The 21,967-nt window shown below is 47.3% G+C and overlaps 2 protein-coding genes across 2 annotated transcripts; one reads left to right on the top strand and one right to left on the bottom strand.

The window, feature by feature from the left end:
* Positions 1-4,560: 4,560 nt before the first annotated feature.
* LOC142908021 (aerolysin-like protein) lies at positions 4,561-9,787 on the top strand. Its single transcript, XM_076058156.1, has 2 exons — positions 4,561-4,673; positions 7,417-9,787. Exon 2 carries the CDS (start codon positions 7,431-7,433, stop codon positions 8,370-8,372), a length of 942 nt encoding a protein of 313 aa, XP_075914271.1. The 5' UTR covers positions 4,561-4,673; positions 7,417-7,430; the 3' UTR covers positions 8,373-9,787.
* Positions 9,788-14,207: 4,420 nt separating this feature from the next.
* On the bottom strand, positions 14,208-18,447 carry LOC142908046 (uncharacterized). The gene is made up of 2 exons (XM_076058215.1): positions 17,975-18,447; positions 14,208-17,075 (listed from the first exon to the last, which is right to left on the bottom strand). The coding sequence occupies exons 1-2, from the start codon at positions 18,445-18,447 to the stop codon at positions 16,793-16,795; spliced, it is 756 nt and encodes a 251-aa protein (XP_075914330.1). The 3' UTR covers positions 14,208-16,792.
* Positions 18,448-21,967: the final 3,520 nt, after the last annotated feature.

Genomic DNA, 21,967 nt, shown 5'->3' with positions numbered 1-21,967 from the left:
CGCTGTCCCGCTCTCGATGGTGGTGCTCCATCATCGTCCGATTCAGCTGGCCGTTCCCCGGAGGGTGCGGGTCCATCGTCGGCGTGTTCCAATGCCGTGGGAACAGCTGCAGGACAACTTAACACCGTCAATAGCACCCGCTCCGTCGTCATAAAGCGGTCAAATGCCTCCGTCAATGTCGCCAGCCTGGCCTCCCACTGGGCCATGAGGACTCTCCAGTCACCCGTCGGCCCCGGGATCTCGGCCCTGCTTGAGCCACCATCCCGCTCGCTAGACACTTGCTCGACCAGGTCCTCCGGAGGAGTAACAGCCACTTGGCCAGACACGGGAATCACGTCCAAGTCGTTGCTGTTGTCGGACGAGTCCATCAGCACGTTCTTCCTCTTGGCCGATTTCTTCGACATGTCGGCGTGGTTTTGTAGTCACCTCTGACACCAAATGTAGTGGTTGATTTCACTTGGACAACTTTTGTTTTTCTTCCAACACCACTTCATTTACAGTTCCCCAAATGTCCTCAATACTTTACAGTTCCTTTGCTTGCCATGGCTCGCTCGCCGTGCTTCACACGACTCACTCGCCGCCTTTGTCTCTCCAATCTCTACTTCTCCGTCAGCTCTGATATCACTGTGCTCTCTCCACTGCTGGCTGCTTCGTCTCTGCTCTCCGCTCTGCGCGATCACTGTGCTCTCTCCGCTGCTGGCTGCTTCTTCTCTGCTCTCCACTCTCCGCTATCACTGCACTCTCTCCACTGCTGGCTGCTTCTCCCTACTCTCCTCTCTCTGCTATCACTGTGCTCTCTCCACTGCTGGCTGCTTCTCTCTGCTCTCCTCTCTCCGCTATCACTGTGCTCTCTCCACTGCTTGCTGCTTCTCTCTTCAGCTCCTGCTTTCCTCTCTCACTGCTGGCTGCCTTCACTTCAGCTCTGCTCCACGTCCTGCTTCGTCCAGCCCCCGAATCCAACCCCCCTTTCTCCTCGCATCTCCCCAGTTTGTCCCTGCTCTCATTACTCTCCAATTAATTAACCCGCGTCCCAACGACGCTCCGCGTGCCCATGCACCTGTTACTTCTCCAGACTTTAAGACGCCACTTCAGCCCTGACAACAACACCAGCCAATCACAGCCGTCTCTGGCTCCATAGCTTAATTGGCCTAATCATGACATCATTGTCCCAACCATCGCATATGTTTGTCCCAATATGACCCATACTCTCCTGCCCCCGCGCCATCTCACCATTTACCCTCATGCGCCTAATTGTTCCACTACATATGTATGTATGTGTGAGTCGATATGTGTGTGTAAGTATATGTGTGTGTGAGTCCATTTGTGTGTGTAACTACATATGTGTGTGTCTAAAGTCGATGCCTGTGTGTGTGCGTGTAAGTCGATGTGTTTCTATGTGTGTGAGTCGATGTCTGTGTGTAAGTCCAGGTGTGTGTCTGCCTTTTTCACCCGGGCACCACCGGGTACTTACCGCTAGTTAGATATAAATCTAACAATGAATCCAATTTTTGTTTCATGTACAGCATATACAGTACATACAAATACATATTTAGTTAATCGGTACTAATATATTAGGGGCCATCCATAAATTATGTCATGCACTTGGGGGGGGGGGTCAGACATTTGTGACGATGTTTGACGAGGGGGGAGGGGTTTGAGAAATGTGACGTCACATCAAAATGCGCAACTTTAAATAAATATAGGCAGCACCTTCTACTTAATTAATTATACGTTTTAATAAGTGTGTTTTCCTACAACATCAGAGTGCAGCGCCACATTAAAAATGCACTACAATGACAATAGTTTAAAGCGGTTTGAAGCATGTTTTACATCTTTTTTTGGGGGGGGGGGCAGAGCTTCGTGACGTCATATTTGAGGGGGGTCTGACTTTGCGTGACGCCGCGTGACGAAGGGGGCGGGGTGTCAAAAATTTTCAAAATCGCGTGACGTCATTTGGACGGCCCCTTAGTCGAGTGTCATCACAGGTGAAAAGTCGTCTCTTGTCCGTGCGCCTCCACCAATCACACATGCGCCAAGTGATCTGGCTAACCGAATCAAGTAAAACTTCCTAAACGCTTGATTTCGTATAAAATTTTGTATTTCATATGCCAGATAGCAGACCAGCCAGCCAATCACAATGGTGGCTAATTCTGTCAGCCTTTGATGTTCCAGAGTCACAGCAGTGCGACTTCACTTCCTTCTCCATGATGCTTTTTTTGTGGGCTAAGGAATTTCCGCTTCCAAAAACCCCCCCCAAAATTGTATCTAAATAAAAAGGATAGGCTCAATACATCAACACTATCACGGTTATTTATTGATTATTTATTCGTTAAATATTACAGATCAATGTTGCCAAGCCAATATTCAATTCACCATACCTCACGGCATAGCGAATGTCGTGTCCAGTGACCGAAATCAAAGAAACTATTTCATTCAGCCTCGTTGTCAACCACCTGTTGACAGCTGATGGAAGAGAAGAGACATCTATATCGGTACTTCTTATGTAACACGTCTGCTTTACGCAACATGTTTTTGCTACTCATAACAGCTTGCTCGCAAGATTGCTTCCCTTGCATGTTTCTCAGCGTGGGGATGCTCATGTTTATTTACTTTATAATTCGCCGTCAATTGTTACTGTTTAACATATACTATGTATTCCCTTTGCCCATGTAATATCCAATTCGTAATAAGTCATCTAAAATGACCTGAATCTTATGAACTGTCTCTACTGTTTGTCTCATTTGGATTGGCTTATTTTCTATATCGTGTATCATACACGTGCATGTCTTACTTATTTGTATTGTGTAATATGGCTTGATTCATAACCTCTGTCTGCTCGATTGTAGTGTTTCATTTGTCACGTCTCGTTTTTATGGTCTGTGTATTTTTAAAGGTTATTTTCGAAGTAGAAACTACTCAGTAGCACCAAACGAATTATTGGGAATAAAGTAGCCTGACACTCTGGGACTGCGGAGCCTAAACGTTTGGATAAATTACTGCATTAATCTTCTGTTAGTGGCTGCCTGGTGTACCATCTCCAAAGGGGGTACGAACAGGGATTGTAAAGTAAAGTTAGGGATGATTCGCAGTAGATTATGTGCTGGTCAGGGAATGAGGGAAAGTTATTAGGCTGGGAGGTGTACACATCAAACACACTGGTTGGGAAAGACTGGTATATCAGATTAATATAATAAACCAGTTATGGCTTAACTGTTTTAAAAAATGCACTACATTATACGTCATATTTTTAGGCATTCCGATGACAAACTTTAGTTATAATTAAAATTCATTACCATTTGACTTCCATTGTAGTTGAAGCGGGCTTTTTTTCTTTCCAATTCTATTTCAATTCGTGGATTCAATTTGATATTGTAGGCGGGGTAGCAGAGTTTTAACACTTGTGCCTCACAGTTTAGACGTCCTTTCGTCGATTTCTGACCCGCTCCTGGATGGGTTTCCTATGGGTTCTCTGCTTTTCTTCTCTCACAATTTATTTGTAAATGTTTCTGATGTGACCGAACATTCCAATGTTGAAAATGTATTTGCAAAATTACTCAATTGGGATTACACAGAGCAGCTACATCGCCCCCTACTGTGAAACTTAGAGAGGCCCTTTCGAAAATGTATCTTGAGAGTCAGTAAGGATTTTCTGGGTACACCAACAGAATACAAATACATGAAATTCTTACCCAACGAAGAGTTATCGAACACTTGTTTCAGCCCAACACGCGTTACCTAATGAGATCTCTTTGGAGGAACACGAGGGTTATGTTTTGGTCATACATGTTTTAACGCTGCTTAAGATTATCATATTCGCAACTAAAAGTAGTGCCGTGAGAGTGTTGCTCGTTTTGGAACGAATTAATCTGTATTGAAATCGCTCGAATTAGCAGAGAAAGAATGCTCTTTAAGTGAGATACGCCTGTATAGATGTACAAATTGCACAATAACATACATTCCTGCCAATTTTTTGACACCAAATGCACGCCTGGGGCAAAACAGCAAAAAGACAAAAACAACAGCAAGAGTCCAAGACAACACCATGACAAGTACAATAGTTACACACCAAAACAACAACAACAACAACAACAGTCCCAGACAACTCCAAGACAACATTAACAACAGTCCCTCACCAAGACAACAACAACAACAATCTCAGATCTCTCCCGGATATGTACAACAACAGTCTCAGAACACACCAAGATAATCACGTCCCTCATTGAATTTTACATCTACATTAAAATATTGCTACACGGTGAGTAAGGATCTATGTTACACAACATATTTATAAATGTGGCTGGTGTATCTGGCACTACTAGTTTTCTGCTTCAGAATATTTTTTAATGGAAGGTTTACGATGTTTGGCGCGGAAACAAGGTTCCATAATGTTGGAAGAACCTTGTTTGATAATACACCACTCATTGATTCACTCCACCTCGTCATCATGAAAAAGAAAGAGAGGTTCAACTTTGAAAATTAAATATGTATGATAGATTAAATATTCATAATTTCTGTAAATATGCCAAACTATAGTTACATAAACTATTCTGACGTGAGTGATGCGAAGCGATGTATAATTTAGGCTGTGGCTGGATCACGTGGCCTGTGCAACAGTAGTATAAATGACAGTGTTCTGGTGATAGAAAAGCATGCTCTGGGAAGAGAACCTTAAGGTGAGTGTGTGGGTTACTCCTGACTGGTCTCGTTCTTAAAAATTCAGTTGGTGTGTGTGGTGGACAGGTGACACCCAGGTAAGTGCCTCTGAGCTGGCACCCCTTGAGAACCTGCCTGCTTGGTGTAATGTTGTCAAAACAAGATGCTAGCGGATTTCTGTGTTTATTTTCACTAAAAATCCGTTCTGTAAGGTACTGTCACAAATCAGTGAAAAAACAACGTATAACAGCATCAGCAGCAAGCAACTCCTAAAAATATAAAGATGTGAATTCAATTGACAATCATGCAACGTTGGTTTAAATGTTCAGGAAAAACTTTACATACAAATGCATTGATGACGTTTGTCTGTATAAAAGTGACGTCGATTGCGCAATACTCGTGCCTCTCCTCTCACTTTGCTCTTTTCCTGTCTCCCTCCTCTCTCTCTCTCTTTGATATCCACACTGCATCACATGAAGAAGAAAAACACGACTCTTGATGTCCTGGGTCAATCTTCCACCCTTTTTTATCCAATGCATGTTTTTTTTTGTCCAGAACATGGCCATCACAGAGGGAGATACCAATTACGAACGTGTGTCGAACCCGGTGCAATAAATCCTTAAATGGGGACCCGTCTGGATGCCATTGGGCTCGCTGACCTACCACAGAGGCAACGATCAGGAGCAGCAGATTAACTGGGAAGGGGAAGAAGAGGACAAGGGGGAGGAAGGGGAATAATTTATCCAAACTAGACAGGAAACAAAGTAAAATAAGCGTGATGTCTGGGCTTATCCTTCTTATTTTCCCCTAGGAGCAACAGTGCCTATTGGAATGTTTCAGTGTCTGGAGTTCATCCCCTTGCCCCGCTCCCTACTTTTCTGGTTATTCACGCAGGGTCAATAAAAATGGGGACCACATTTCCTCTTACTCTTATTATATTCCTGGTAGATCCTGGTTAAGGAGCTGATTCCCGCCAAGGCACGAATAGTTATGTGCCAGAGTCTCCAAGAGGGGGTTCTTGTTTCCAATTTGCTAATATTGTCTTTCTTGCTACAATATATCCGGTTTTCAGTAAGGCATATTGGCGTACCGATAGCCCTTTTGGTTTCAAGCCCCGCAAAGTTTAGTCCACTGAGGGGCTCAGCTCTGTGCCAAGTTCCGATTAAAATAATCCGTTAAATTCTCGTATAATTCTAAAATATCTGGGCACGGCCAGAAGGCATTCAGTTACATCTGTACCGTCCATTGTGGTATCTAGGGCAATTAGGAGAGGAATGTGTGAATTTGAACTAAATTATGTATAGAGGAAGGGACCTGCGGCCTGCTGTCTGAGCCTAACCATATTTGAGTCAATTTCTGGTGAGGAATGTCCTGTCCCAGCAGCCTTTCCCCCTCAGCTTTCTAGTTTTGGCTCTAACCCGGTCTCAATCTCCTGCACGAACTTTTCATTTCCTTTTTTTCCACCAGACCATCCAAGATTGGGTGAGTGATGTGGTCAAAGTTTTTGTTTGTAGCTTTGGATGGTGTCCCTGATATTTTGGTAACCTTATTTGGAAGGTCCCCCACCCTTTCCAAGCCTATCACTCTCCAGCCAGGCCAGTTACCCCTTGTGCATTCTATTGTTAGTGATTGGTCGCCCCACAGAGGCGATTGTCTACATATGAAGGAGTGGAATGAGATTCACCTGTGGTTGCATTTCCCCAATGTGTTAGAAACCGTGAATAATGGTTTCAGGACACGCGATCTATATTTGATAGGAGCTTAGGTAACCGCAGCAAATAACCAGCACCTCACCGAGCCTTCTCCCAGTTTTTACATGTCCTTTACTTTTTCTTGTTGATCTATTGAATAAAGTTCTGAAAGCGATTGCTTTGTTCTATTTTAGGAAATCTGCAAAGGGTCAGGCCCCGATCTCTCCTAAGTAACGTAAGGGAATGAAAATCTATTTGCGCTATTTTGTGATCCCATATGGATGAGGCTATGCTTGAATCAAACATCTTAAAGAAAGCTTTTTGAATACAGGAGGGGCTATTCGTAGATGTACTGTATAGGTAACCGTGTACAGTACTGTTCACTGCAGGAAGTTAAAATCGTGAGCGGCTGAACCTCACTGTCTACCCACTGGAATCTAGGAACACCACGTGGCCTGGGATACCACGATGGGCCACTTGGGCAATAAGATGGGGACAAGATTGCGCATTGTGTACTTTCATGGCAGCATAATCGCGAGCAGTACATATATCATGCATACAGGAATCTCTAGATCAACTGCGAATGTTCGAGCCACCGGGGCACAATCGGCGAAGAGTACCTAAATAAATTTGGCCCAAAACAGTAAAACCTCGACGGAAGGATTTGCTGTACTGTGTTTGTCAACTTTTATTTCAGAGAAGCTGTATTTCTCTTGCAGACAAGGCTCTCTTAACCTCAAACAGTTATTCTTGTAAATTATCTAACCTTGTCACTGTCTGCTCCTCTTTCATTGTCTTTAGCTGTAAGTTAGGCATTACGAGTTATTAATCTGATACAATGTGTGTTTTTTTTACAATTTCCCAACATGATGCTGTACTGCTTTATCACCGTTTTTTCGCAATAGTGATATTTGTTATTGAATTGTCGATAAAGTCTGAGTCGACATGCAAATTTAGAAGTACATAACTATTACAGAGGTGTCAATAAAATGTGGTTTTGAAAGTCAAACTGTGAATATCACAATGTTTGACCTTTCATAATTTAAACAAATCTGTATCTTGTAATGTGCAGGAAGAAAGGAGAAAATGCCTTATGCATTGGCCTTACACACCTGTGGAGGACAAGGAGGAACAGCCTTCAGTTTTGATGGGAGGAAAAATGGAGCAACGCTGGAAAAAATCTGGGTGTGGGTTGGAGGATGGCAGATCAAGTGCGTGAAGGCCTGGCTGACGGACGGAAGGACTGCACAGTACGGCAGTCCCTCGGGATCTCACAAAGAGTTTGTGTTCCAGCCCGGGGAGCTGTTTTCGTCCCTCTCACTGTGGGGGAATGGGGCTGGCTCACGCCTGGGCGCCTTCAAGTTCAGGACAACCAAAGGCAGGGAATTCTTCGTGAAGATGACAGACTGGGGCCTAAAGACCGAGTACCCAGTCGACATCCGCTCTGGAATCTGCCTTGGAATTATGGGCAAAGGCGGTTCAGACATCGACAGCATGGGCTTCCTCTTCATTAATTCGGTTAAAAGTTCAGAATTGATCAACGTGACATACCCTACACTGCACAGGGAGCTTCCAAAAGTCCAGATGGAAGAGATCAAATCACTCAGTTACAAGAATACTGGTTCTGTCCCCCAAACCTATAAAATTGAAACCTCCAAGACCGTGACCAAAACCTCCTCCTGGTCGATCACAAACAAGCTGGAGGCAACCGTGAGCCTCACCGTCTCAGCCGGCGTTCCGGATGTCGTGGATGTTGAAGCTGGCTTTAGTTTTACCGTTAGCACCGAGAGTACGCACGCCGTGGAGAATTCAGAATCGAAAACCGAGCTCCTCTCATTCAACGTCACGGTTCCTCCACACAAGACCACTGCGATCGACATCAATATCGGTCGCGCGGAAATCGACCTCCCGTACAAGGGTACGGTGCGCATCTCCTTATTGAACGGCGCCACCTACGACATCCCAATGGAGGGTGTCTACAAGGGCCTCGCCTACACCAAGGCGACTGTAGTAACAAAGGAAAAGTGAAACGGCACCGGAAAAGCACGCACGTGCTGCGCTTTACTAACTGCATGCTGCATTCAACGCTGCCTATCTTTATTTAATAGTTTATTGAACCCTGCGGTATAAAATATGATGCAATACATATGCCATTTGGGAGATTTCAGTTCGTGCAATTAAGGAACCTTTGAATCGGTGAAAAAATAATTTACACGGAGATGCAGTTATTTCAACGAATTTTTCTCGCACATACCGTACATAATTGAGTCTGTTCGCTCAGAAATCACAATGGAATGATCATAATCTGTCTTTATTCCGGAGGAATCCGACGATAAATTAATCTCTTTTTTACAGATGTCCAGTAGGGGCGAGTCAGCAAGTTACAACAACAAACAATACAAAACACGATAGGAGTAAAAAGTAGATCAAAGGTAAGCCAGTAGATTAAACTTATATAAAGAAATACGAATAAATAAAGTATATAAGTACAAATAGCATAAGTACATTGCTTCCGATTTTTCAACATTAAATGCAAACTTGGGCAAGGCAACAAAACGACGACAAAAACAGTTCCAGATCAAACCAACACAGGAGAGGGTATCTTCATAATATTTGATTTTACAATCTAACTATCATTTCACAGATAAAAAATCATTTTTAACGTTACTTTTGCCATTTACTTACGTGAGAATGAGCCCGAACTAGCAAAAGCAAATGGAAAAAAAACTTCCTGCAGTGGTTTGGGCAATGTAACAAGACAATACACACTGGCATAGGCAACGCTGATCGGTAGAGTGCAAATCTGGAGGGGTTCAAAACATCAAAGTACAAGTTGGATGACCGACATAAATGACTGGAAGGAGGTAAAAGAGGTGAAGCTTTATGGGCTTCAGAAATGAGAAGCTGAAGAGTGAAAACTCACACGAAGCACACAGCTAAGGACATTCTCCACGGCAAAATCATACAACCATATATCTTGACAATACAGTTTCTGCATGCTGCCACGAACAGAAAAATCGATGGACTTGACCAACATTTCTACTAAAATTATAGAGAGAAGACATCCACGTGTGAATGATACTAAAAAAAACGATGACGGAAAGATAAAGAGTCCTCAAACAATCAACCAATCTTCATTTGTGTTGGGACACCTATTTTCAAAAACGCTCATATTTGTTTTCCATTTCACACTACAATGAATATACAAATAATGATAACTGGCCTCGAATTACCAACAATTTCTCCAAAGGTGACACCAGAAAATTAAAGAACTTCTCTTGCAGTGCTATCATTTCCATCAGCACCACCATCTGGATTAATGTATTTAGATTACAATTGCATGCTCTTTAATTATAGGGAATTGCATGCAACTAGTCAGTTGCATGTTCTGCAATGCTTTGGGCTTGTGATGCAAAATAAAATATCTTAAAAAAATCATTGGATTGTGTTTGCATTCAGTATCTTCATTATCACATCCACAACCCCTTTGAACCAGCATCACTGAAAACATTTGTTCAAATCCAGGCATTCGCCTGTAATGAAACTGCACAGTCAAGTTTGGTGAGTTGATGGTCTCAACCCGGTCACGAATGACTGCACGAAGATAACCCCTTCCATCACAGTTATCAAAACGTAAGCTAGTATGTGTGCAGATAACGCGTAGCAGAAGTGAGATCTTGGTTTTTAGATATAACTTCAATCGCGCATGATAAACCTATATTCTCGATTCTCGCAAGAGAGATATGGCCACATCGCTCAGAGGTCTGAGTGCTGACCTAATTTCGAATCCAGAACCTTAGCAGTGCCAGCTCATCAATCAAAAATCCAAATGTGTGTGTGTTAGTCCATGTGTGTGTTAGTTCATATGTGTGTGTAAGTTCATATGTGTGTATGTAAGTCAATGTGTTTGTGTTTGAGTCGAGTTGTGTGTGTGTTTGAGTCCATATGTGTACGTGTAGGTCCATACGTGTATTTAAGTCCATGTGTGTCTGTCTTTTTCGAACGGACAACACCCGATGTGTGTGTGTACGTCGAAGTGTTTGTGTGTGTCAGTCCAAGTGTGCGTGTCAGTCCATTTGTGTGCGTATCAGTCACTCTATGTGTGTGTTAGTCCATGTTTGTGTGCTAGTCGATGTGTGTGCATGGCACCATCTGAGTGTGTAACTTAACGTGCGTTTGTGCGTCTATGTTTGTCAGTCGATGTGTGTGTGTGTACGTCGCTGTGTATGTGTGTTGTCAGTCCATATGTGTGTTGTAGTCCACATGTGTGTGTAAATCCATACATGTGTGTGTGTGTGTCACTCGATATGTGTGTGTAAGTCAATGCGTGTGTGTGTCTTAGTTGATATGCGTGTAAGTACATCAGTGTACTATACGTCAATGTGTGTTTTTTAGTCCACGTATGTCCGTGTGTAAGTCGATGTGTGTGTGTGAGTTGCTGTATGTGTGTACGTCGATATATATGTGTGTAACTCCATGTGTGCGTATCTAAAGTGGATGTCTATGCATGTGTGACTCCATATGTGTGTGTGTGTACGTCTATGTGTTTGTGTGTGTGAGTCAATATGTCTGTGTGTGTCAGTCCATGGGCGTGTGTGATAGTCGCTTTGTGTGTGTGGCTCCATGTGAGTTAGTGTGAGTCCATTTCTTTGCATGTCTGTAGCTCCATGTGTGCGTGTGAGTCTATGTGTCTGTTTTATTGACCTGGTCAAGGCCTATGATACTATCAGTAGGCCAGGCCTTTGGTGTTCTTCATGCTTTCGGAGTCCCTCCCCCTTTGCTCACGATACTTAAGGACCGTTATGATATTGAGCGGCCCCGCGTCAAACTACAGGCCGTCACTCACAGCCATTCCCTCTACACCTTGGGGTGTGACAGGGATGTCCTCTGGCTCCCACATTATTTAACATATCTTTTGACCACGTAGTTGGTGAAGCCTTCAATGGCTGTACCGGAGGAATTACCATGTGATACAGATACAATGGGAGGCTGATCGATGCCCGGGTGCGGTCAAGGGATGGCTCTCTATTTCTCAACCATGTTATGTATGCCGATGCTCTGGTGATTGCTACTCACTCAGAGGAGGAGTTGGAGTCGCTGCTGCTGAACCTGGAGCGTGCCACTAAGAGGTTGGGCCTTACCATCAGCCCTACCAAAACTAAGCACCTGCCTGGGTATTTTGTACCATCGGACAATCCACCGCCACAACTCACAATTGGTGATGCGGCAGTTGTGCAGATATTGCAGAGATTCCCATACCTGCCCAGTGTACTCATGACCAGCTCCGGTTAAACAGCAGAGGTCCCACTCCAAATCAGTCGAGCGTCATTATATTTTCATCGGCTGCGTTATGCTGTGTGGAAGGTACCTGGTCTCTCGCTCCGCATGAAGCTCCAGGTCTTCTCTTCCACGGTAATTCCCTCCCTTCTCTACGCTTGCGACACGTGCACCCCCTTAATGGAACATCTTCGCCGGTTCGAAACATTTAGGCTGGCCTGCTCATGATCCATCCTGGGTTTAACCGTGTGTGTGTGCATCTAAGTCGATGTTTTCTATGTGTGTGGGTCGATGTCCGTGTGTAAGTCCATGTGTTTGTCTGCCTTTGTCGCCCGGGCAACGCCGGGTACTTACCACAAGTAGTTATATGAACACGTAAAACAATAATTGAACATTTTACGTATAAAAATATAAATACAGTAAAACCTTGAATTGCGAGAAACTTGGTCTTGGTCTGCGAGTGTTTTGCAAGACGAGCAAAATTTTTAAATAAATATTAATTTGATAAACGAACGAGGTCTTGCAATACGAGTAGTACGTATACGCTTTGTCTAACGAGCGTCACATGATCACAAGTGATATACGAGTGCCTTGATATACGAGTGCTTTGGATTACAAACACGTTTCCGGAACAGATTATGCTCGCAATCCAAGGTTTTACTGTATACGTGTGCATACATTTAAAAATTAACGTGTCGTAGTGCGATGACCAGCGGTGTGGTAGTGGTAGACACGCCGTGGTGCTGGTGCGATAACAGCGGTGTTGTAGTGGTAGCAGCTAGACGGTGCCACGTGACGCACCGTGGTGCTGGTTGCGATGACAGAGGTGTGGTAGTGGTAGTAGCTAGGCGGTGCCACGTGATGCACCGTGGTGCTGGTGCGATGACAGCGGTGTGGTAGTATGTGGGACTCTGTGTTAAGTGAGTTTGTGGGTCTCTGTGTGGTGAGTTTGTGGGTCTCTGTGTAGTGAGTCTGTGGGTCTCTGTGTGAGGTGAGTTTGTGGGTCTTTGTGTGGAGAGTCTGCGGGTCTCTAAGTGATGAGTCTCTGGGTGCTCTGTGTGGTGATTGTGTGGGTCACTTTGTGTGTCTGTGTAAGGTTAGTCTGTGGGTCTCTGTATGGTTTGAGTGTGGGTGTCTGTGTGTGGTGAGTCTGTGAGTCTCTTTGTGTGTCTGTGTGGTGAGTCTGTGTGCCTCTGTGTGAGGTGAGTCTGTGGGTGTCTGTGTGGTTTGAGTGTTGGTGTCTGTGTGTGGAGAGTCTGTGAGTCTCTGTGAGAGGTGAGTCTGCGGGTCTCTGTGTGAGGTGAATCTGTGGGTGTCTGTGTGGTTTGAGTGTGGGTGTCTGTGTGTGGAGAGTCTGTGAGTCTCTGTGAGAGGTGAGTCTGTGGGTATCTGTGAGGTGAGTGTGCGTGTCTGTGTGTGGTGAGTCTGTGGCCCTGTGGGTCTCTGTGTGAGGTGAGTCTGTGGGTGTCTGTGTGGTTTGAGTGTGGGTCTCTGTGTGAGGTGAGTCTGTGGTCTCTTTGTATGTCTGTGTGGTGAGTCTGTGGGTCTCTGTGTGAGGTGAGTCTGTGGTCTCTTTGTGTGTCTGTGTGGTGAGTCTGTGTGTGTCTGTGTGAGGTTAATCTGTGGGTCTCTGTGTGGTTTGAGTGTGGGTGTCTGTGTGTGTCTGTGTGTGGTGAGTCTGTGGGTGTCTGTGAGGTGAGTGTGCGTGTCTGTGTGTGGTGAGTCTGTGGGTCTCTGTGTGAGGTGAGTCTGTGGTCTCTTTGTGTGTCTGTGTGGTGAGTCTGTGTGTCTCAGTGTGAGGTGAGCCTGTGGGTCTCTGTGTGTCTCTGTGTGAGGTGAGTCTGTGGGTGTCTGTGAGGTGAGTGTGGGTGTCTGTGTGTGGTGAGTCTGGGGGTCTCTGTGTGAGGTGAGTCTGTGGGTCTCTGTGTTGTGAGTTTGTGGGTCTCAATGTGTGTCTGTGTGTGGTGAGTGTGTAGGTCTCAGTGTGTGGGTCTCTGTGTGAAGTGAGTTTGTGGGTCTCTATGTGAGGTAAGTTTTGTGGATTCTAGATTTTACAGCTTAAAGGACGCGACCTGGGCTTGGCTATTTTCACTCCAACGCTGTCCTCATGACAACACAGTCCCTTCACCTGATGAAGGCTGCTTGTATTGTGGTCGAAACGTCGTGATTTTTGTTGTTTTATTTTTTACCTACGTGACTTTACCGAATTGAACCAAAGAGTATGGATCCTTGCAGTCACGAAAGCTTCAAATCTAGAATTGGTCGTGCATGTCACGTATATCGTTTATTGTTAAATTGTAATCACAATTCCTATGATCACTGTTACATTGTTTTTATAGCTTTATTTTGGTGATTTCGAAAAGGTTCTGGTTTAGCCATATTTGTTTGTTGAAATACACAGAGTTAGACTGGTAACTGCAATTGAAATTGTCTTATGGTTGTTATTGTTTGACAAGCATCCCACTGGGATTTTTGCACACAGCGTTGATATGCGGTGCTTTTTCTGGAAGACTTTGCTGTTTTTTTCCTGGATTTTTTCTGTTGCATGTAGTCACTTTAATATGTTTCTTGTTCTTTTTTTAGTTGGTTGCGGTTGCACCCTATTCAAGAGCTGAATGGCTCACAGGGCTATACCTAATAAATGAACTGAACTGAACTATGGGTCTCTTTGTGTCTCTATGGATAAGCGTGGTTTCTTAAGCGAAAACTGGGGAATGTGGTGGTAGCTTAACATAGGAGACGATGGGAGCTCTATGGGAGTTTGCCGGCGAAGGCAATTGTAGTGCGGATAGTTAGCGAAGCTTATGTCATGTAGGGAATGTGGAGGGCAGGAAACGTGAGAGCCTATGGGTGCTCTATTTGATTGGCCGGCGACGGCGATTTTAATGCATAGTGCGGATAAGCGTGGTTTCTTAAGCAAATTGGGGAACGTGAGGACAGGTAATGGAGGCTATGGGAATAGCCTGTGGAGGTGATTGTAATTTGTAGTGTGGATAAGAAGATGGTTATGTCGTGTAGGAAATGTGGTGGAAGGTTTGATGTAAAACCTATGGAAGCCTATTCGGAGTAGCCAGTAAAGGTGATTGCAATTTGTATTGTGGATCGGTTAGGTAAGCTTTGTTAATGACGACCCGTGCAGAACTCATTAATTGTAACTCAGACACGTGTCCCATCCCACTTTTGACGTCACCACGGCACTTATGAGGCCATGTGAAGTTTCGAAGGGTTGCTGGACAGACCCAGCAGGTGCTTTGGGTTGACTGCTGTGCCAGGCTCGTTGCAGGAGGAGGTTACGGGACAGACTCAGCAGGTGCCATGGGTTGATTGCTGTGCCAGGCTAGGTACAGGAAGAGGTCACGGGACAGTCCCAGCAGGTGCTATGGGTTGACTGCTGTGCCACGCTAGGTGCAGGAGGAGGTCACGGGACAGACCCAGGAGGTGACATGGGTTGACTGCTTTGCCAGGCTAGGTGCAGGAGGAGGTCACAGGACAGACCCAGCAGGTGTCATGGGTTAACTGCTGTGCCAGGCTAGGTGCAGGCAGAGGTCACGGGACAGACCAAGCAGGTGCTATCGGTTGACTGCTGTGCCAGGCTAAGTGGAAGAGGAGGTCACGGGACAGACCCAGCAGGTGCCAAGGGTTGACTGCTGTTCCAGGCTAGGTGCAATTGGAGGTCACGGGACAGACCCAGCAGGTGCCATGGGTTGACTGCTGTTCCAGGCTAGGTGGAGTAGGAGGTCACGGTACAGATCCAGCAGGTGCCATGGGTTGACTGCTGTGCCAAGCTAGGTGCAGGAGGAGGTCACGGGACAGACCCAGCAGGTGCCATGGGTTGACTGCTGTGCCAGGCTAGGTGCAATTTGAGGTCACGGGACAGACCCAGCAGGTGCCATGGGTTGACTGCTGTGCCAGGCTAGGTGGAGTAGGAGGTCACGGGACAGATCCAGCAGGTGCCATGGGTTGACTGCTGTGCCAGGCTAGGTGCATCTGACAACAAACATCTGGGCAGTTCACCTCCATTGGTTCAAGCAAAGCCTGTCTCTTGCTTCTGCTGATGAGACACGGAGCTGGGCAGACTCCAAATACACAGCAGCAGCAGGCATCTTCAGGGTCGGGATGGAACCCACGACCTCCTGCGTACCAGGCGAGGTAGTTAAATTTCATCAGGGTCGGGATCGAACCCACCACCTCCTTTGTAACCAGGCGAGGTAGTTAACATCTCATCAGGGTAGAATTGAACCCACGACCTCCCGTACACTAGGCGAGGTAATTAACATTTCCTAGCCACTGTGATGATGAGAGAGAGACGTAGACTCCAAATATACAGCAGCAGGAATCGTCAGGGTCGGGACAGAAACCCACGACCTCCTGTATACCACGCGAGGTAGTCAAAATCTCACCAGGGTCAGGATCGAACCCACCACCTCCTGCGTAACCAGACGAGGTAGTTAACATCCCATCAGGGTCCGGGATCGAACCCACGACCTGCGTAACCAGGCGAGGTAGTTAGCATCTCATCAGGGTCGGAATTGAACCCACGACCTCCTGTGTACCAGGCGAGATAGTCAACATCTGGATCCAAGTCACCTGAGACCCCAGGGAGCAGCAACTCGCCACAACAAACACAACTGCAACGTTCTGTTGAGTCCGCTTATTTATTAACAACAACAATCGATAAACAAACAATGGTCTAGATATATATGTACACGTTATTACATTATAACTTATTTTTGTATCTCTATCCTAACTCTTCACACGCGCACGTGGCTTGGCAGGCTCTCGTCCATTGTGTGGTGAGTGTGGATGGTGAGTGTGGGTGGTGAGTGTGGTGTGGTGAGTGTGGGTGGTGAGTGTGGGTGGTGAGTGTGGTGACTGTGGGTGGTGAGTTGGGGTGGTGAGTTTGGTGAGTGTCGGTGGTGAGTGTGGGTGGTGAGTGTGGGTGGTGAGTGTGGGGTGGTGAGTGTGGGTGGTGAGTGTGAGTGGTGAGTGTGGGTGGTGAGTGTGGTGTGGTAAGTGTGGGTGGTGAGTGTGATGAGTGTGGGGTGGTGAGTGTGGGGTGGTGAGTGTGGGTGGTCAGTGTGAGTGGTGAGTGTGGTTGATGAGTGTGGGGTGGTGAGTGTGGGTGGTGAGTGTGAGTGGTGAGTGTGGGTGGTGAGTGGGGGTCCACTCCGCTACTCTGCTGTGGGCCGCCCACCATAGAGCAGCAGGCGGCTGAGCAGCGAGCGGAGTGAGCGGAGCGCCCTGCCCACACGCGCCAGGACCCCTCGCACCCTCTCCTCCTCCTCTTCCTCCTTCTCCTTTCCATCCTCCTTCTCCTCTTTATCCTCCTCCTCCTCGTTGTCGTCATCCTCCTCCTGCGTCTCCACCACCTCCACCACCTCCGTCCCCTCTCCAAATGTCTGGGTGAGCGGGGACGATGGCAATGGCGATGGGAGCTTCTCCTCCGGCTCCGCTCTGTGAAGAGAGAGGCAGGAGCACCACAGCAGCACATCATCATCATCAACATCGTCATCATCGTCATCATCATCATCATCGTCGTCATCATCATCATCGTCATCATAATCGTCCATCATCGTCATCATCGTCGTCATCATCGTCAACATAATCGTCGTCATCATCATCGTCATCATCGTCATCATAATAGTCATCATCATCGTCATCATCATCAGCATCGTCATCATCGTCGTCGTCATCCTGATCGCAATCATCATCATCGTCATCCTCATCGTCATCATTGTCATCATCATCGTCGTCATCATCATCATCATCATCGTTGTCATCATCATCGTGGTCATCCTCATCATCGTCATCATCATCATTGTCATCATCAGGCACACAGAGACCCATATTCATAGAGACCCATACAGACCCCAGAGACCCATAGACCCTCAGAGACACATAGACCCACAGAAACCCATAATCATAGAGACCCATAGAACCACAGAGACCTATTGTCCCACGTAGACCAGAAGCGACTTGGCCATCTCAGCTGATAGCCGATTAAAGAGGGCTGACAACATCATCTTCATCGCGTGGACATTTTATATCGGCAGTCAAATACTCGAAGTGCGTGACGACGGTTCTCAACGTGGATTGGAAAATCTGGAGGACCCTGAGAAGAATCCACGCGGTGACCACCACGGGGAGAGAAACGCAGACTGCAAATATACAGCAGCAGCGGTATCGAGCCCACGACCTCATGTATACCAGGCGAGGTAATTAACTTCTCATCAGGGTCGGCATCGAACGCACGACCTCCTGCGTACAAGGCGAGGTCGTTAATGTCTCATCAGGGTCGGGATCGAACCCACGTCCTCCTGCGTACCAGGCGAGGTACACAGAGAGAGGCTCACCGTGGCTCAGCAGCTGCAGAGCCCTGCACAGGAGTGGTGCCGACGCTGCTGCTCATGGTGGTGGTGGCCCAACTGGTGGTGGTAGCCCGGATAGTGGTGGTGGGATTGGTCTCGCTGGCGGTGGGGGTGGCCTCGCTGGTGGTGGGGGTGGCCTCGCTGGTGGTGGGGGTGGCCTCGCTGGTGGTGGGGGTGGCCTCGCTGGTGGTGGGGGTGGCCTCGCTGGTGGTGGTGGTGGCCCGGATGGTGGCGGTGGTGGCCTCGCTGGTGGTGGGGGTGGCCCAGCTGGTGGTGGTGGCTCGGATGGTGGTGGTGGTGGGGGTGGTCTCGCTGGCGGTGGGGGTGGTCTTGCTGGCGGTGGGGGTGGCCCAGATGCTGGTGGTTGCCCTGGTGGCGGTGGCGGTGGCGGCGGCGGCGGCGGCGGTGGTGGTGGTGGTTTGGAGCCAGCTGTGAGCCAGCGCCTGCTCAGGCGTCATCCGGAGATTCGGATCCCATCTGTTGGGAGACGCATGGGGAGGGAGGGGTGGGGGGGAGACGCACACGTGGTGAGAGGGGCATGGTGAGATGATTTGACAGGGTGGGAGGTGGGGGGAGAGTGGGGAGATGGTGGCGTGGGGGGAGGGAGTGGTGGTGGGTAGTGAGTGTGTGGCAGAGCTGTCAACCCGTACGGTTTATTCCATATTCTTGTACAGGGTAATTGAGTTTTCAGGTCTGTACGGAGTGCAGCTGTTTCAATTCTGGGTAACAAAAATAATTGGTCTATTTGTGTTTGTCCCTTGTGATGGGACTTTGCAGGATGAACGTTGAGATTTATAAGGGTCACGGAGTGACCAATAAAGGTCTGAGTTGGGTCTGTAGTAAGGTAGGGCACGGATAAGGGGTTCACAGGTACGCTATAATCTGTATCCTACTATACACTATACTATACTACATTACTACACACTTCATTACTATACACTACACTTTACACTATACACCACACTACTATAGACTACACACTACACTACTACATTACGTTTCACTATACTATTACACTACATAACTACACACTATACTACTACAACTACACGATACACTACACTACTACATTTTTACACACTACACTACACTATTATAAACTACACTACTACATTATTAGACACTACACTGCATTACTATACGCGATACACTACACTATGCACCACACTATACACTACACTACACCACAGCTGTTAACCAATACTGTTTGCCCTCTGTTCTTGTACAGGGAAATTGAGTTTTCAGGTCCATACAGAGTGCAGCCGTTTCAATATAAACAACAAAAATAGTTTGTGTCTATTTGTTTGTGTTTCTCCCTTGTGATGGGACTTTTTAGGATGAACGTTGAGATTTATAAGGGTCACGAGGTGACCAATACAGGTCTGAATTGGGTCTGTAGTAAGGTAGGGCACTGATAAGGTGTTGACAGGTATGGGGTGGTGAGTGGGGGTGAGTGAGTGGTGGTGAGTGGTGTGGGGATGTGTGGGGGTGAGCGAGGGGCGAGTGTGGTTCGTACTGCAGGCAGCAGCTGACGAAGTCCACCAGCTGAGGGTGGTGGCCCTGCAGTGCGCGGTGCAGGGGGAGGCTTCCTGGTGGCCGCTGCTTGGACAGGTTGTAGGGGAGTCCCTCGGAATCTATAGAGGGACAGAGAGACGCACGCAGAGTCACCAACCACCACGTCGCCCACATACCACCTCATCCACTTAACTACCCAACTTCCTATCCACCTACTCACCCACTCACCCACCTGCATACCCACTCACCCACCCACTCATCTACCCACCCACTCACCTACCCACCCACCTACCCACCCACTCACCTACCTGCTCACCTACTCAACCACTCACTCACCCACTCACCCACCCACTCACCCACCCACTCACCCACCCACTCACCTACCTACTCACCTACCCAACCACTCACTCACCCACCCACTCACCCACCCACTCACTCACCCACCCACTCACCTACCCACCCACCTGCTCACTCACCCACCCACCTATGCTTCCTAACGACTGCTACTGAGAGCCCCAATCCCAAATCTACCCCCCACCCCCGGGGTAATCAGAGCCCCCCCCCCCCAGGCCAACCCAGAACCCTATAAGAGCCTCACTGCCACACCCACCTAACAAAACTGAATGGGTTACGTTGCTTCCGCCAGCCTGCCCAAGCCCCTCAACTCACCATCTTTTTTGGGGGCATGCCCAGGATCTGCGCACGGTTTGGGAAGAAGACAAAAGAAGGAGGGGGTTACAGCTGGTGTAGCCTCAGCAGGCCCATTGGGGCAAGTGCCGTCTGTCAGCGGTGAGTAGTGGCGGAGGCAGCGCGTGTGGAGGCCAGCACTGTTACAAAGACAACAATCCCCCCTCCTAGTCTTAGCCTCATCTCATTGCTGGGGCAAGGGCTGTTAGCAGCGAGCAGCACCTTTGAAGGCCGGAACGGCACACAAGGAGGTGGGTGCCCAGCACCACGCCCGGCCACCTTTGTTTCCCCCAGTGGAAATGTTTACTACACACTGCTACACCAGGTACTCGTTTGAGGCTGAGTCAACCTATGAGAGGCCCTGGACCATTTTAGATATTCCTCGCTGGTGTTTGTGGCCGTGAGAGGGAATAAAACTTCATGAGTATGGGTATCTATGGGTCTGTATGGGTCTCTATGAGTATGGGTATCTGTGGGTCTGCATGGGTCTCTATGAGTATGGGTTTCTGTGGGTCTGTATGGGTCTCTATGAGTGTGGGTCTGCATGGATCTCCATAAGTATGGGTTTCTGTGGGTCTGTATGGGTCTCTATGAGTATAGGTTTCTGTGGGTCTGTATGGGTCTCTATGAGTATAAGTCTCTGTGGGTCTGTATGGTCTCGATGAGTATGGGTCTCTGTGCAGACCAACAGAGACCCATACCCATAGAGACCCACCATACCCCCCATACCCACCATACCCACCCACCATACCCACCCACCATACCAACCCACTATACCCACCATACCCACCCACCGCCCATACCTCAATGCAGCAAGGCAGGTGTTCTTCGTCGGTTGGTGAATCGAAAAGCACCTTGCCGGTGGCCAACTCGGCCAAGGTGCAGCCCAGGGCTTCTTAACTGCTGGAATTCACAGAAATGTGAATTCCAGCAGTTAAGAAGCTTAACTGAAACTTAACTATACCTCTAACCTCAGGACATCAAAATATAACTCGAGTATAACAGGACGGATCCCTGGATACAGATGGTGGAACGAAAGTTAATAAACCCTAGGAACATACGTGAAATGACAATGTAAAATCACGAATCGTGGAAAACATAAACCAAATAATGATGATGAAGAGTTAAGCCAGGGGTCATCCAGGGGAGATGAGGCGAGGTGGGTCGATCACGTGACCAAGATAAATGTATTCCATAGAGTAAGAGAGTCTCCCAACCGCCTTTGTCTTCCAGCAGCACATGATAGAAATTTGCATACTCAGGCAGAGGGAATCTCCTCTTAAAAATAAAAATCAACCACCACGATGCAAGCATTGTAAATACTGCCACAAACATACCTTGAGACACGTACAGAATCATAACTACAAAGTGGTACGGTATCGAGCTATAGGAGGTAAAATAAAATGTTTAACTTCAAAAGCCTCAACATACCCCTTTGTGAGAGGCAAAAGAATGTCACACCGGGAGGGAAGAGAAGAGGGGGGGGAACTCCACCGGACAGAGGGAGCCCCCCCTCCTTCCAGATTAATTTTTGCAGAAGAAAGACGCACTCGGGGGCAATCTGAATCATCTGTTTCCCTTTGATGGCAGGATGGCTGAGGAGGGGGACAGAAATCAAGCCAGGGTGAGACTTAACAGATGGCTTAATAAATCAGAACACACACACACGGACACATGTACAACCCCCGCCCCCACAGCACAGAGCGAAATCAAAGGAAATTCCGGTCCTTTGTGAGAAGGCGAGCCAGAGGAAGAAATTTTGGCATAAAAACAGAG

Source organism: Petromyzon marinus (genome assembly GCF_048934315.1).
Source record: "Petromyzon marinus isolate PM22_M1 ecotype Great Lakes invasive population chromosome 68 unlocalized genomic scaffold, UKy_Petmar_22M1.pri1.0 chr68_unloc.1, whole genome shotgun sequence".
NCBI lineage: Eukaryota > Metazoa > Chordata > Hyperoartia > Petromyzontiformes > Petromyzontidae > Petromyzon > Petromyzon marinus.
This window is presented reverse-complemented; position numbering and strand designations above follow the sequence as displayed.

Bases quoted from the DNA above. Each gene is read 5' to 3' on its own strand.
- LOC142908021 (XM_076058156.1), top strand. From the start codon at position 7,431: ATGCCTTATGCATTGGCCTTACACACCTGTGGAGGACAAGGAGGAACA.
- LOC142908046 (XM_076058215.1), bottom strand. From the start codon at position 18,447: ATGACGCCTGAGCAGGCGCTGGCTCACAGCTGGCTCCAAACCACCACC. The intron at 17,076-17,974 runs GTGAGCCTCTCT...CTCTCTTCACAG, and splicing joins TCTGCAGCTGCTGAGCCACG to AGCGGAGCCGGAGGAGAAGC.